General features: G+C 44.3%; 1 protein-coding gene across 1 annotated transcript; it reads right to left on the bottom strand.

Annotated features, from left to right (window-relative positions):
- Nucleotides 1-1,757: 1,757 nt before the first annotated feature.
- On the bottom strand, nt 1,758-15,631 carry mecp2 (methyl CpG binding protein 2). Its single transcript, XM_084720111.1, has 6 exons — nt 15,516-15,631; nt 9,402-9,585; nt 9,033-9,256; nt 8,759-8,952; nt 8,525-8,661; nt 1,758-6,525 (listed from the first exon to the last, which is right to left on the bottom strand). Exons 1-6 carry the CDS (start codon nt 15,545-15,547, stop codon nt 4,234-4,236), a joined length of 3,063 nt encoding a protein of 1,020 aa, XP_084576237.1. The 5' UTR covers nt 15,548-15,631; the 3' UTR covers nt 1,758-4,233.
- Between the last annotated feature and the right edge of the window lie 1,088 nt (nt 15,632-16,719).

Below are 16,719 nucleotides of genomic sequence, written 5' to 3'. Positions count from 1 at the left end.
AGGCATTTTTTACAACTGAAAGTAAAAACTGCAAAAGAAAGTTGCTTTTTCCGTACAGTTCATATAAATCAAAGACAACTCGTTCCAGGGAGAATAAAACTGCTCTCTGTTCTCAGTAACTTTACCAAAAAGGCTCAGGAGCACAAAAAGTCCAGATGAACACACCTGGCAGGTATTCCACAAAGAAGCAAAATCTCTTTGGAGCTAAAACTCAGTCAGAACAGCAAAAATATTATAAAATCTAAAAGTGCATAGGGTGATGATTAATATCAATAACACTGACAGATGTGTTCTTTTCATTACTGGTGACAAAATGTTTAAAAATGCAAAGAAATGGTGAACAAAACCAAACATTGAGTCGTTCATGTATGATGTTTGCACGGGGGACTGCTGTGATTGATAAAGTCACAGGAAACAACTATCCATCCATACATTTTCTGTAACCGCTTATTCTGGAAGGGTCGCGGGGGGGTGGAGCCTATCCCAGCTGACACTGGGCGAGAGGCGGGGTTCACCCTGGACAAGTGGAAACAACTATAATTGGTCAAATTTGCAGAGAAGCTGCACAGAATTCACAGGGATTGGTTGAATTTGCCTGACTTGCAACATCGCAACTTTCCTGGAGGGACTGATTATTGATCCATGTTTGATCAGCACTGATAGTTTGATAGTTTGATCTAAGTTTCAGGAACCCGAGGCATCGAGCTCAAAACATCGATTTTTCAAATCTGGACCACTGACGCTCCTCCGTCAGTCATCGAATCAATCATATTAAATAAACGGCTGTGATTGGCCAGCTCAGTGGGAGGAGTCAAACGTATCTGTCAAAGCAAATGAAACATGAGCTCACAGATCCGTCAGGTTCTCTGGGTCGTTCATAGTAAGAAGGTGCAGACAGTTTAAGAGCTGAGAACATTCCTGCAGGAGAACAAACAGGTTGTTCTGCGTTTGTTACTAAGTCTCAGGCTCTGGTTCTTCAGATGTTCTGTCTGAAATCTCTCAGGATGTTTTCAGACCAGCTGATTGGTTTGACAAACCAAAACACCACTGAGACTCTTTAGAGGAACAGGTCTGGGTCTGGTCTCAAACCAGCTCTGGGGTTGTCATGGAAACATGATCCAACCTGGATCTGACCCGACCGCAAGGTTTCTCTGCAGGTTTGAACCAAACAGGCTCTTTGCATGCTGGGATATTGCTGAGCAAAATCAACTGTTGCTAGAAGGAAGGCAGAGAATAGATGAAGGTCAGTCGAGGTTCTCAATAATGAGACAGAAAAGATCTACTTCTTCCTGGTCTTACATTCTTACATGTAACCAATGAGAGAAGAGAACATCTTCACATTACTTTTACTGATGCATTTTGGTCCCCTTTATTTTTTAGAACAAACCAAAACAAGCTGAACACCTCATCCAAACTGACTGTATGTTTGAAAACAGATGATTCAATCGGGATTCAACTCATGGATGTATTGATAGATTTGATAAGGCCTCTCCAATCCAAAAAACTTCCCTAAAACCATTTTCCCACAGACGAGATGTCTGTAAAACAGCCAACTTATCACTAAACTACTGAGCTGCACAACATGGAAACAAACACAAGATCGAAAGTTTTATGTGCTCACTAAGTAAATTTTCACTCCATCACCGAGAAATTTTTATATAGACGAACCCATGACCGCTTTGTGTGTTCCACCATCAAGCAGCGCCACAAGTGCCGCGGTGACACGTCATGTCCATCACTCTCAGAACCCCAAATTTGCAAGACTTCATTCAAAATGTTCATTCTCGTGAGATGTGGCGGGTTGGGGGTTTTCTTGCCTGCTGACAGTCACATCACAGACACTGACGATGTTAAACAGCAGCCCTCAGAAACCGATGAAGGTTCCATTTAGGATGGAGATATTAACGTTCTTAAAATGTTACACAGTAGTTAGAAGTTGGTTGTGACAACAGCCAGAAATAGATAATGAAGAAGAGGAAAAACAGACCACCTCCACCATGTTCAAGTGACAAAGTTCTGTGTATCATATATTAAAAATATATATGAATACACATTTTTCATCAGGTACTGAAGCTTTTCAGGAACAAAGTTCCTTTCTGTTAATATATGTGATCCACTCTGACACATGGTGGTTCTCTGTACACTCAGTGAATCTCTGCAGTCTCTGCTCTCAGACAGCAGCTTTCTTCATCAAGTAAAGTTTTATGGATTTTACATTCAGTTTGGAGCAGCCGAACTGCACAGGTTCTTCCAAACGTCCTACACATCGTTGTCGAAGGTAATATTACATAAAAAGTAAGTGTAAAAGTAGAAACTTGTAAACTTCTTATGATGGCAGCATTCATCTGCGCTCCAAGGACTCGAGTCCAGCATGGATCAAATCACGTGTGGACAGGTAGCCAGTTCAACTCCTGGACACTGCTGGTGCCTTGAACAAGGCACCAAACCCCCGACTGCATGGGGAGCCTGACTGTATGTATGTATATGTATGTGTGCAACCACCTCACTCTGACAGCTCTCTGATGCACATCTACAGGTCCTGTTTGTGCATGTGTGTGTATTTCAGGTCTGTATGTGTATAAAAAATTACGAGTGAAAAATATAATTTCCCCCAGGGGATTAACAAAGTATGCCTTCTTCTGCCTTTTTCTTTCTTTAGATAGCGAAGGCAATTTTGTTGAACCTTGATGACTGGTTTCTTCTCAGGTGACACCAGCTCCACATGTCCATGTCCACTAACTGAGAGTGGACAGTTACTGAGTCCTGCTCTCAGTTACCACTGACTCTCTGTTCTGAGGAACGTCCCTTCATGCTCTCAGATCTGGACTTACAGATTCACTGACTAGGTTCCATCTCCAGCACATCTGACTCCACATGAAGCTGATTCAGACCTCGTTCAGGGTTTCACGTCTTCCCTCACAACATGGCCGACGGTAAACCCTGACGCGGTCGACCTCTGCGTACGTGTTGCTCCGGTTGAAGGCCTGCAGGGTCTCCGAGCGACATGCAGGCGGTTGATTGTACAAACTGGAGGAGTGCAAACTGTTCCAGACATTCAACACGAAGAAGACACAATAAAAATGACTCCATTTCCCACTCTTTCATTAAGACTACAAACTAAAATAAAGCTACCGTAAAAGTGGGTTTGGTTTGATATTAAAAGCGCTTCCTTGGGAAACAAAAAGACTACCAAAGCAAACAGACTGAATGAAGCATGGAAGAATCTCTAACCTGGAAGAACAACTTGCTGCGTTTGAAATACAGGACTGAGGAGTGCTCAAGTTTTTCTTATCAAACTACTGACTTGACTGTTTCAGTGTCTGATAACAGGAATCAAGAACTCCTCAAGTTGTTTGATGGGTTTCAAAGACAGAATGAGGTCTGTGCCGAGTTGTACTCGTACATCAGAGTCGCTACCTGTAGGGGCAGTCTGGAAGTGAATGGAAAACATTAGTGACCCCCCTCTTTGTGGGCGTAATGGAAAATGGGGAGGAAAAGAAGGTGAGATTTCTAAGAAACCAGTTAAAGGTGCAAACCGCCGCCCCACATCACCTCTGAGGCTTTCAGTCGAGGACTAGTTTCAGTAAGGGACTGTCAGTCAATACGAGGAGTTTGAGTGAGAGCAGGACTTTAAATAAGAGACTGTCAGTCAGCAGCACAACGATGAGTAAGGGACCGTCAGTCAATAATATCAGAGTTTAAAGCTGTATAACAGAGACAAAACAAGAAACTATCAAAATACGAAATAAAAAAAAAAAGAGAGAGGTTATATTCCGGAAGCAACGATTCGTTCAGAGTAATGTTGTTGTTGTTGTTGTTGTTGTTGTTGTTGTTGTCGTCGTTGTTGTTGTTAAGCGTTGGTTTTTAGTTCCAAACTACTCCCCCCCCCCTCCCCACGGAGACTAGCGGGACACAACAGCTGCCTTTTGATTATATATACACACACACTTGTTTATCTGTTTTTCCTTTTTGTTTTTCCTATAAAAAGACACTATCCGCCCATCCATCTGTCCATCTGTCCTCCTCTCCGGCTGTCCCTCAGCGCCCGAGTGGTTCTCAGATCCAGAACTTTACAGAGTCTCCAGACAGAATCAGTCCTACCAGCTCTGTGTGACGCCCTCCTTCTATCTGAAAACAGTGTAAAAACAGCCAGTCACACTCCTCCTCCTCCACCGGGTGCTGACTCAGTCCGTCAGTCTGCTGATCAGTCCGCCAGGTGATCAGACCGACCAATCAACTCACTCTCTCGCTGACGACCGTCCGTGACTCTACGGTCTCTTCTCGGCTCGGGCAAGGGACAGCCGACTGGGGGACGATGTCTCTGAGCTCCCTGCCCTCACCTGCTGCCTCTGGCTCCGCCCGGAGCCTAGCCCTACCATCTGCACCAAGACCCACCCCAGCCCCAGCTGCTCCTGGGGGTCCGGGAGGCACGGAGCTGGGAGGCCTTGAGGTGCTGTTTGACCCTCTTTCACCTCCTAAAATCTCTCTGCTTTCTGATGCCATGACCCCCTCCCCTCTCGCCTCGGTCCTGACGCCCTCAACGTGGACCTCCCGGCTCGGCAGCAGGCTCCCTCGGCCCGGCCGCGTGGTGCTTAGATCCTGGGGCTGTTCACTCTGGTTCTGCTGAGCAGGGGCCAGGTTGGTCCTGGAGAGGCTGGGAGATGGTCGGTGGGATGAAAGGTGCTGCACATGGGGCCTGGTGAGCTGAGGGTGGGGCTGTGGTTGGAGGCGTGGCTGTGTTTGAATCCGCTGAAAGTGTGGTTGTGCTTGGGACTGGGACTGGGACTGGGGTGGCCTAGGCTGGGAGAGAGATTGTCTGGGTTGTGGTCTATATTGAGTCTGGTGTTGTTGTTGCGATGGGTGCCTCGTCTGCTGTTGGGGCTGCGCTTGATGTCTGGGTTGCAGGTGAGGTTGAATTTGGGCTGGGGTCCTGGACTGGGGTTGAGGCTGAGCTGGGGTCCTGGACTGGGGTTGAGGCTGAGCTGGGGTCCTGGATTGGGGTTGAGGCTGGGCTGGGGCCCTGGACTGGGGTTGAGGCTGGGCGAGGGTCCTTGACTGGGGTTGAGGTTGAATTTGGGAAGGGGTTCTAGGCTGCAGTTGAGGCTGAGAGTGGGCCGGTATCCTGGACTGGGATTGTGTCTGAAGTTGAACTGGGGTCCTGGCTTGGGGCTGGAGTTGAGGCTGCCGGGTCTGGGGTTGTGATTTCAGCTGAGTCTGAGGTTGAGACGGGTGCCTGGGCTGGGTGTGAGGTTGGAGTGCTGTAGGGGACTGAGTCTGAGGATGTGGATGCCTGGTTTGGGGCGGATGGAGGTGCAGGATGGATGTGGACTGAGGAGGGTGTGATGAAGGTGGAGCGTGCTGCGCCTGGAGCTGGGTGCGGTGCTGGGCTGGGGAGTGGACCGGTTGTGACTGAGGTTTTTGAGGAGAGGTCTGGGGCTGACTGTGGGTTTGGGATGGGGGCTGTGGTGGCCGGGGTTGGGGCAGGACTTGCCTGGTAGGAGAAGGTTGGGGTGCAGGATATCGAGGCTGGACTTGGGGCTGACTGGGAGACTGGGTTTGGGGATGCTGCTGAGACCGGGGTTGGGTCTGGTGGCGTGGCTGAGGGGGAGGATGCCGAGGTTCAGACTTAGACTGTGGTCTGGGAGAAGCCTGTTGGGACTGGTGGGAATGTTGGGGGCTGACCTGAGGCCCAGTCTGGGGCTCGACTTCAGGCCTGGACTGACTGGAGGGTGCAGGAGGAGGAGGTGGTGGAGGAGGAGGCTGATCCAGTGTGGAGGCAGAGGAGTGTTGGTGGCGGTGATGATGATGATGGTGGTGGTGATGATGGTGGTGGTGTTTGTGAGGCGGCCGCTCCTTCCTTTTGTGGCTTTTTGATTGGCTGATGCTACTGCTGCTGCTGCTACTCCTCCCTCCTCCCTCTCCACCCCTGTCTCCTACATCTTCATCTACCTCCTCTCCTCTTCCTCCATCCCCTGTTGCAACTCCTGTCTTCTCCTTGTGCTTCCTCCCTTTATGCGTCTTGTGTCCGTGTGATTGGCTTTCATCTGAAGCAGTTGGCTGCTTCTGCGATTGCGACTGGCTCTGCTCTGAGGGGGCGGGCTGAGGCTCTGAGGTTGCAGCTCCCTCACCTTTACCTCCCTCCCCCTCAGTGACTCTTCTCTCAGTTTCCACAGTTGTGGCCACTGGAGTCTGAACAGTCTCTGTCTCTTCCACAGTCTCTCTTGTTTTGCGCTTTTTGATTGGCAGGGCCGTTTCCATGACGACAGGTTTGGTGGAAGACTCCTTGGCTGCTCTCCGTTTGGCCTCGGCAGCTAAAATGGCAGCTGCAGCATAGCTCCCCGCTGCTGAACTACCAGAGGTTGATGCCGAAGAGGTGGATGCAGTGGCAACAGAGGCTACTGCTGAGGCTGAGGCTGGTTTCCGGCCCCTTTTCTTGGGGGCGGTCTGTGATGGGGCTGGAAGTTCCTGTTCAGATTTCCTCTTTCTGCCAGGACGGGACTTGGGCACCAGGGCAGGAGACATCACCTACAGGGAATAACCACATCAACAAATAGCATTAGCATCAACACTATTATTGCACTTTAGTACACTGCATTATGTAAGTCCTAAAACACTAACTACTTTCTGCATCCACATAGCTGTGAGGCTACATCACTAGCTTCTGTTTAAAAAGTTCATTCAGTGTTCATTACAGACAGTCCATGATAAACACAGGTTCAAATCAGACAGCTTCTTCCAGTTTTACCATTTTTACCCATGTTAACACTTAAGTCCCCTACCAAATGCCCCTGACTTTGTACCATTCTGCCTGTCTGTCTCAGTCCATCTTACTGTCATGCAAAAACAAGATCCTGAGGTACTTGAACTCCTTCACTTTGGGCAGCAGCTCACTCCCCACCCAGAGGGATCAATCCACCATTTTCCAGAAAAGAACCGTAGCCTCAGACTTAAAGGTGCTAACTGTCATCCCGACTTCTTCACACTCATCTGCAAACTGCTCCAGTGCATGCTGTAGGTCACGATCTGACAAACACAACACAACCACATCATCTGCAAAAAGCAAAGATGCATATCTGAAGATCCCAAATCAGACACTCTCCTCACCCCGGCCGCACCTTGAGATCCTGTCCATGAAGGTCACAGGATCAGTGACAAGGGGCAACCCTGGCAGAGTTCACGTCAGCCAAGATAGCCCAACAAGAGCCCAGAGCCTTCAGTATCTCAGAGCGAACGTCATCCACCCTGGCACCTTGCCACTGAGGAGCTTTCTGACTACCTCAGAGACCTCTGCCAGGGATATGGACCAGGTTTCTCCACAGGGAATGTGTTGGTGGGGTTCAGGAGTTCTGGCCGCAGGTCTGATGATATGATCAAAAAGTCCAACATTGACCTTTGGCCTAAAGTGTTCTGGTACCAAGTGCACTTATGAAGCAACTTACATTCAAACATGGCGTTTGTTTTGGCCAATCCATGACTAGCACATTAGTCCAATAACAAAAGACTGCTCTTCCGAACAAACTGGCTTTTCTCGCCAATCACCCCATTCCAGGTTTCTCTATTGTTGCACAAGTGAACGTCTAATGTCCCCGCAGAACTACAAAGTCCCCCGACGGCACCCTTTCCAGGATGCCATCCAGAAACACTAACAAGACCGGATACTCTGAACTGCTGTTTGGTAGATAAGCACACCCAACAGTCAGAGCCTTCCCCCAGTGACTCGCTGTCTCATGGAGGTGACCCTCTTGTTCTCTGTGAGAACTCCAGCAGAGTGGTTGTCAGCTGGGGTCTTGTGAGTATCCCCACACCCCCCCGGTATCTCTCATCCTGGGCAACTCCAGAAAAGGAGAGAGTCCAGTGCCCCTGCATTGAGGGGGTCATTCTTTAGAGATTAATTGGGACCAATTCGTCCTTGGTACATCTTTTGACATTAGTTAGTATTCACGTGTGTGAAGAAATCTGAAAGTGTCTAAAAGGTCAATTTTCCATTGCTCAGGAGAAGTATATTTTGGCTGCTAAGGTTATTGCTGTGATCCTTGCCTGATCATGCCCATTCTCAAGTCATCAAATACTGACGTTTTATTTGCCCCATCTGTGTCTCATCCAGATGTATGAGATGCACCAAGCTTCCAAGTAACTTCGATGTTAATCGTATCAGGTGACATAGTATAAAGGGTGAGGAAGTGCATTTATGGAGGTGGTTGGGTGGATGGACAGGTCAAACAAACACAGGACTTTAACCCAGGACACTGGGATTCATGCCCTGTGTGACATTAAACATCAATGGTATCTAAAGTTTTAAGTTACAGAACGTAAAAATGTGTCTCATGATGTAAATAACACAACTGATTTTAAACCACGCTAAACTAAACCAAACAGCTACTGTTTAACAATGTTAAGAAGGCTTTCTGGCAAAACTGTCTCATACAGACGTTAAACAGTACCTTGTGTATCAGTGTGACACACCTCGGGACATGACAAAGACAACCTGGGAGGGACGACTGACTGAAGGACAGACTGATCATACCTTTGAGGCAGTGGAGGTGCTGCCAGTGGAGGACTCTGGCTTGCCAAAGGGCATCTTGACCAGCAGTTTGCCCGGAGTTTTCTCGACCACACGCTTCATGGCCACGCCCTCTGTAGCATGCCGCATCTTCCCACTGCCTAAACAAACACAAAGACAAAACAATGCACAGCAAATGACTAAACAAAACAAGAAACACTTAAAAATTCTTCAATTTAATTTTTAGTGCATGATTACCTTTGGGCCGCCCACGACCTCGCCCTGATGGTTTCACCACCTTTGGTTTCTTGGGAGGACGCTTCTCACGGCGGGAGGGGCTTCCACGCCCAGTGACAGTGAAATCAAAATCGTTTGGGTCGGTGGTTGTGTCACCGACCTTCTGGAAGTAGGCTATAAGTTCCACTTTGGAACGAAAGGCCTTTCCCTCCGAGCTGAACAGATAAAACAACAATCATCATCTCAACATATCATCACTGAAACCAGCACAGCATCAGCAGGGGGTGTGGCTTACTTGATCAGGTAGACATCAAACTTCCCCGCTGAGCGACCGGACTTCCTCTGTTTGAGTTTCCTGGTCCAGCCTTCAGGAAGCGATGGGTCGTCGTAGAGCGGCCCACGGTCTCGTATAATGGAACGCCGCTGCCTGGGAGAACCTGCGGACTCACTGCCAGCTGCTGACTCTGATCCAGGCTCCTCTGAGGGGCCTGCCACCGGCTCCGCCGCTGGTTCTCCCACCTGCAGGCAGGAAGTGACATGTAACCAGCTTCTCATCCAGCACACATTTGTACCGGGCAACATCGAGTTGTTTGATAGGGGATACAACTCCAGGACTCCACGTGTTCTGGCTGACCTTTGACTTATTGGTAGCACTTGTCTTTACCTGTGCCGGTGGCTCCACCCCTGTCTGTGACTGCACAGCTGTTGGGGGCGTGGCTGATGCTGTGGTCTCCACCCCTGGGTCAGCATGGCGACGCTCCCGGCGGGTCTTCTTGGTTTTACTGTGGGACCTGTCTCTCTCTCTGGCAGGGGGCTGGGGATCGACAGGTCCCTCCTCACCCTCCTCCCTGTGGGAGACAGATGACATCATGCCTGTTCACATTACAATACTGATGACATCACGTTTTGATGGCTCAGTAAGTTTTAGGACTGGAGATTGGTCAGCTGTGTGGAGGTGAGAAAGTGGGCAGGGCTTGAACTCTTTTTTTCATTTTTTTAATTCTGTGACTCTTCACATGATCAGCTGAGGTCGACATGATAAATGTCTGAAGGACTCGTCTGTTGTGGCGACTGCAAAGATTCTTTCATTAAGATACATTTTTGGGTATTTTTGCATTTTTGTTTTGATAGTGGCAATAAAGAAACCAGCATGAAAAGCGAGGAAAGAGCGGGGGGGGGGGGGGGCCTGACACGCAACTTGAAAGATCTCCTGCTGGAATTGAATCAGGGACTAAAACTGTCTCTGTCCCACCTGTCAATGTCTGAATCCCACTGGACAGGCACTGTGGTGGTCTGTGCATTTAGGGTCAAAGTTCAATTTAGTTGCAGCAATCCGTACGTAGCTGTGAGAGGACACAACACTCTGCAGTAGAAATAATCGCCTTTCAGTATGCGTTAGTGATGCGGCTCTGAGTTCATTCGAAACCAAACATAAACCAACTACTCGCCACCCAAACAAATTATTTTCTCTGATTTAGAGACCTGCACCCGCGTCTCTTCCCGTCCCTGTAGGTCTGCAACCTTTATGATCAAAAGAGCCATGTTTGGCCAAAAAAGAAAAACAAAATCTTCCTAGAGTCGCGGCAATTAAATCCTCTCTTTTCCCTGAAGACTTTTCTTTTCTTTTCTTTTTTTTTTAATTTTGCATCCACTGACAACTGATGGAGATTCGTGAAGACAAAGAGGAATTTAAGCCACTGAGGCACAGATGATGCTATGACGGACATTTTAAAACTTTTTTTTTTTGGTGTATAGGCTACATATTTTTACAGTTGGGGAATCCCTTACACTGCAAAAAATAAAAATAATTGATACAACTCAAAAAGGTAACGTGCTGCAATAGATTTTTGAGTTTTGACCCCAACGTAAACTTTTTGACTTTTGAAATAAACTTGAAAAAGTTTTGTTGACCTATAATCTTTAATTGAGATAATTTACTTTTCTTCTTTACGATAAACTTGAATCTTTGAATTTTAGAAATTCAAAAAACATGTATTTAAAACATTGGTCACAGTGAGCTGAAAACCTGATTTATCTTTATTTTGGTGGATAAATTTTAAACATCATTCACTTCCAGTTCAATGCATTTACTCAATATTTTTAAATACATTTTTGGGGGGGTTCTAAACCTCAAAGGTGTAACGTACATCGTACGTCCAAACGCTCCACCAGTTTTCACTTGCTTGAACCTACTTTTCAACTAGTGATCAATCTGGCAATAATAACTGATGAGCTGTTTGGTCCATATAATGTCATAAAATGAACTGAGCTTCAGCCTCTTGTCCATGAGTAGATGCACGTCCTTCAGCGCAGTGATACAGTGATACAGAAAGTAGTTCCTACATGAAACTGTTCATAACAAAACGTATGGATTATGTTGAGTAACTGGGTCGTGACTTCCGTAAAGAGACGTCGCTGTTGATGTATTTTTATATTTTGAGGTATTTGTTTTTTAAGAAAAACAAATACAGGAACTATTTATCCCATACAAAAACACTAAGAACTAATGAGTGAGTCTGAAGCAGACTGAAGCTGCAGGAAGTGTTGATTTACAGCCAACGACAGCGTCCCTGAACACACCAGCAGTGAGTTTCTGCTCTGGTGGTCACATGATGAGAACTTGTTGACTGTGATGTATTTCCTGTCTGCAGCAGGTTTCACTCTGTCTGTCTGTAAGTGAGTTCAGTGCGTCTCTTTCAGCTGTTTCTGCTCTGACTTCACGCTTCAGCGGTCACGTGAGGCTGCAGCAACAGTCTGAGACTTCGAGCGTCCTCAAACCAGCTGATCCAGGTGGTTGTAAACAGGAAGTGATCTTTACAACACCAGAAACAGCTGACCCACGAACAAACATTCTTCAACTATCAAAATCAGTTCTGACCGAACACATTTTGTTTCATATTTCATATTGTATTATTGTTTTGAAGGACACATGTCCACTTTCTAAGACCTTTACTCTGTGGAATACAACCTGTTCATCTGTCTTGTTTCCTAGCAATTCTGTTTATTGTCATTATTGATTAATCTGATTATATTTCCAATTAATCAAGTCATCATTCAGAGTATAAAATGCAAAATGACCCTCCAGGATTTCACAGGCTGTTTTTTCAGACCAAAAAAAAAAAAAAAAAAGATTTCATGGCAGCTTTTCTAAAACATTGTGATGCACGTAGTGATGCTTTTGTGCACTTTTTGCTATTAATTTGCAGGAGCAAGAGAAAGTTGCAGAAGAAAGTTGTGGGTTTTTTTGGAATAATTCATTATAATCAAAGGAAACGTGTTGCTTCCTTTTTATTGTCTCTGCTTTTATTTGTGTTTTATATTTTCATGTCTTTGTTTTTCTGATGCCGGACAGAAGACTTTCACAGTGTGACTGTACCTGAGTATAATGTCAATGAAGAGCTTCCTGATTTTTGATTTTTGGAAACCACATTCCGTTCTAAGCTTTCTAAATAACCTCACCAAAAAAGCTCAGAATGACAAAACTACATTTTTTACAAAAATTAAAAAAAGAAAAAGAAAAAGAAAGTTTTATTTGTAGATTAAAGGAGGTCAGCGGGGTTTTTTATGCAAAGAATGAAAATCCTTTTGGAGCTCAAACTGTCAAAACAGGACAAAATTATAAAATGAAAATGCACAGGGCATTGATAAATCTCAATAATTATGACAGATGTTTTCTTTTTAGTCTTCATGACAAAATAAAAAAAATATATAAATGTAGAAAAAAAGTGAATAATAAAACAAACACTGAGTCGCATCGAGACTCGCGGGGAGCGACGACGATCAGTCAAATTTGAAGAAAAGTTGCAGAGGTGAACAAAATTGTAAGGTTGCACAAAATTCACAGGGATTGGCTGAATTTGCATGAATTGTTGTGATCTCAACGTTCTGGAGGGACTGAATATTATCAGTTATTATTAATAGGTTACAATGGAATGGAAAAAATGTTCAGGTTCAACTCATCATCTGTTTTTATCTGTGTCACACAAAGTTCATTCAGTTTTATAGCTGAAAATTTCATCAATTACTTAGTAAATTAATCTGCAACAATCAAAAATGTCGGATATTTACTTCAAATAATTATTTTACTGTTTGTTGGACAAAATATGACATTTTGATGAATGAATTAAAGAGATTTTTTAGGTATTTATCCTCAGTCTGTGTCATCTGCAGAAAACAGACATCGACAGCTACAATCAAACTGAGACGCTGAGACTGTAAAGTATATTTTTTTCTGTAAAATTATCAAGTTAGTCTTTTTTATGTTTTTATATTAAACTATTGTTATTTTTCTCCTTTTCATGCATGATGATTTATTTTGCTCTTGTCTCCTACAAACGGAGCAGGAGACATGTCTGAATGAGACGACTGAAACAAGTCAAAATGTCTTAACTGCTACAGATCATTCAGATTGTTTTGGGATATTTTTTGTTTTGTTGTATTTTATTTTGGAGGACTGAAGAGGAGAAGTGATGTTAAACAGACACGTCGGTGCTGAGCTCTGACACTGAATCACCGGAGCTACAGACGGCCATCTTTACACAGGAACAACAAACAACTGAACCGAGCAACACAGAAAAACACCGACGACAACCGACAATGACCCAAATATCGTACTGATTAGAGCTGAGCTAGTGATTATTTTCTCAATTAATCTATTAATTCATCTTGTCACAATCTTGTCAGTTGAAAAATAGGTCCAAACGTGTGAAAACAGGTGGAGCACACGGACATACGCCCGTGTGCTCCACCTGAAAATACTAACATTTTTCCTTAAAAAAAACAAAAAAACCCCCAAACAATTAATCAATTATCAAAATAGCTGGTTATTGATTCAATAATCCATCAATTAATAATCAATTAATCGTTGCAGCTCTAACTGATTGTTGTTTACATTAGCCAATAGTGCTGAATGTGTGTGGCGTGCAGCTAAAGACGCATGACCAAGCTAACAACAGTTAGCAGTTAGCTGCTTTAGGAACAAGTAAATCTATCTGTCCACCTTGAGACTCTGTGAAATGACCTCAGTAATGTATTCTTAGAGGCCGTCTTCGTCCCTGTGACTGAGGCTGCTGAGTTCAGATCTGTTGCCCGCTAACTGCAGCTAACAGTTAGCTTCTTCAGCAACAAAGCTACATCTATCTGTCCATCATGACTCTGTCAGTCTCAGCGGCTGCGTTCGTCCGAGTGACGGGTTGTGTTCACGTAAAAGCTGCTGAGCAACCAACGGTAGCTAACAGTTAGCACCTTTAGCAACAAAGCTAAAGCTATCTGTCCATCAGTTAACACTGTAATTAAATCATACAGTTGAAGCGGAGCAGCTGGAGGACGTTGGATGGGAAACAATAAAATATTTTCTACATAAAATCTGATCAAGTTTCACCAAAAATGTTGTCATGATTAAATAAAATTTTTCACTTTCAACATTTTTAATTTTGCCGAGACAGATCCGTCACCGTATGACTGTGGAGTATTTCTTAATATAAAGAAGAAACAGATCATTGGTTTTATATCCTGACAACAGTTCTTCCTTAAAGAACAGTCGGTAAACTTCGCTGTCGTCTCTCAGGTGTTTTTTATTCCAACTTGTTCTGGATGCTGCAGGTACGAGAGAGAAAAATTAATCCTGCAAAAATGTGGTTGTTTCTATCTCAATTCAAAAGTTTATTTGATCGATTTTTGATTAGTGTTGAACTCGTAATGCACACAGTGAATAAAGTTATAAAAGTTGTGCTTTTGAACAGTGAGGCTCCGCCCACAGAAACACTCTGCGTCATAAGAAAGACGGTGTTTAATTGGGTTGAATTTAATTGAGAACGCCCCCAAGTACAGGATGAGTCATCAACATCGTTAATCGTTTATCAGGAAAAAACAAACTTGAATATTATTAAAAATACCAGCCCATCTCTATAAAATGTCTTTTTTAGTTGTTGTGTCAGTTATTGATGACGTACAGATCAATAACTCTAATCAAAACACTTCATGAGAACTTTAAATGTTATTTATTTCAGCAATAATTATTTTTTTATCGTTAATTATTCTGATTCGGGGTCCTGTCCAGTTTATCACCTGCTGACTCCTCACATTGATCGTGTGACCCTGTGTTGGGGTCTCGACCCTCATGTTGTGAACCCGTGTGTGTCTGTGTGTAGGTGATGGAGCTGCAGGTGGAGGTGAAGCCCCCCAAACACACACACACACACACACACACACACACACACACACACACACACAGTCCTGTACACTCAGAGTCACAGGTTCGACTCCAGCCTCAAACACACACGCACACAAACACACACAAACACACACACACACACTCAGCTGCTTGCTAATGATCAGTGTAAGCTAGCTGTCAGAGAGGTGCTGGTGGAGGGGGGGGTGGGGGTGCGGGCCATATACCGGGATGTATGTGCGTGTGTGAAGGGGGGGCGGGGTGGGGGTTAACCCGGGTTATTGAGCAGCGGTCTAAACACTCTCATTGTGTCTCATGAACACACACACACACACACACACACACACACAGAGTGAGTGTTTGCTAACGAGCTAGCAGCCTGTTAGCTCCCTGCAGCGGGCTAAGCTAAAGCAGCAGCAGCTAAAGTACACACTTAGCAGCAAGTTGGTGACGTATTCCCGCTAACCCCGCTCCGCCGAGACAGGCCGGGGTAAAAATCAACGCACTTTTACTTCAATAAAACACACGACAGAACAGAGTGTGTGTCGGTCGGAGGCGGCGGCAGCGGCGGCGCGTTAACGGAGGATAAAATGATAAAACCCCACTTACAGTCTCTCCTCTCCGCTCTCCACGGCGGCCATTTTTATTTAAATAAATAATTTTATATTAAAAAAAAGCCTCCAAACATCTCTGCTCCCTCCTGCTGCACCCCGCCCCCTTCAAACCGCCGTCAGCAGGCAAACACCGCGAGATCTGCGGCTTGATGAGATCGACCCAGAGCAGGGGCGGTGAAATCCCGCGAGATATCATACTGAGGCCTTCAAGGGACGATCTGAAGTCTGTAAAAACAACACACTAAAAATCTGTTTTCACACGAGCGTCAATAACGAGCAAAACAACAGAGTAAATATCCTCACAGAGTAAAAATATTACATTATAAGTGTTTATCAAACTAAACATAACAATATAAAACAATCAAAATTAATAAAAAAAAAAAAACACAAATAATCTGTTTTCACATGAGCATCAAAAGTCACAGTGAAAAAAAATGTGTTAATCTAACTAAATATGTTTAAATTAAAACAAAATTAAACGATGAAATATCAACTAAAATATATAAATAACAGTATTCTTGCATCTTAATATAGAGCTGAGTTTTCAGCATTATTGTTAATGTTTATAGTTCACTGCTGTATATATTGTTGTACACATATTTGTACAAGTTTCCTTTTCCTGTGTATAGCTCTACTGTCATACACTGTAGTATGATGCACAACTTTGACATATTTCTATTTCCTTATCATTTCTCTGTGCTTATAGATATTTCTGCTCTTGAATGGGACCAAATCTAATGTAACCCAATAACAACCACCCAGGGATCAATAAAGTGTTTCTGATTCTGATTCTGAAAATACAGTTTAATAACAATATACCAGCTGACAGCACAAACTAGAAAACATTAATAAACTCACCTGTTTCTCCAGCTGTTACATGTCAGGTGACCTCTGACTTCTGATTACATCATCATATCAGTCCTTCACTCTGATTCGCCCCCTAAGCATCAACATTATTGTCTTGTGTTGTTCATCTTATATTATACATATGAACACTACACAGTTTTATGTCTCTCTACTATACAACTTTATGTTTTAAATATATATATTTATTATTCTAATTCTTCTTTTATATTTTTATTCTGACTCTAATCATGAGTATTCACTATTTACTGTTTGTGAACGTGATGAAACGTAACACCTGAGCTGCTTCAGGTAACAGCAGGAGATTCATTTATCAGGTCGTTGCTTCCTCAAAC

This window comes from Lutjanus erythropterus, chromosome 6 (assembly GCF_056507025.1).
Source record: "Lutjanus erythropterus isolate fLutEry1 chromosome 6, fLutEry1.hap2, whole genome shotgun sequence".
Lineage (NCBI taxonomy): Eukaryota > Metazoa > Chordata > Actinopteri > Lutjaniformes > Lutjanidae > Lutjanus > Lutjanus erythropterus.
Note: the sequence above shows the minus strand (reverse complement) of the source record. Positions and strands in the feature narration are given on the sequence as shown.

Excerpts from the sequence above, each read along its gene's own strand:
- mecp2 (XM_084720111.1), bottom strand. The coding sequence starts at position 15,547 with ATGGCCGCCGTGGAGAGCGGAGAGGAGAGACT. Across the intron at positions 9,586-15,515 it reads GAGAGCGGAGAGGAGAGACT|GGAGGAGGGTGAGGAGGGAC; the intron begins GTAAGTGGGGTT and ends TGTCTCCCACAG. Across the intron at positions 9,257-9,401 it reads GGGTGGAGCCACCGGCACAG|GTGGGAGAACCAGCGGCGGA; the intron begins GTAAAGACAAGT and ends TCCTGCCTGCAG.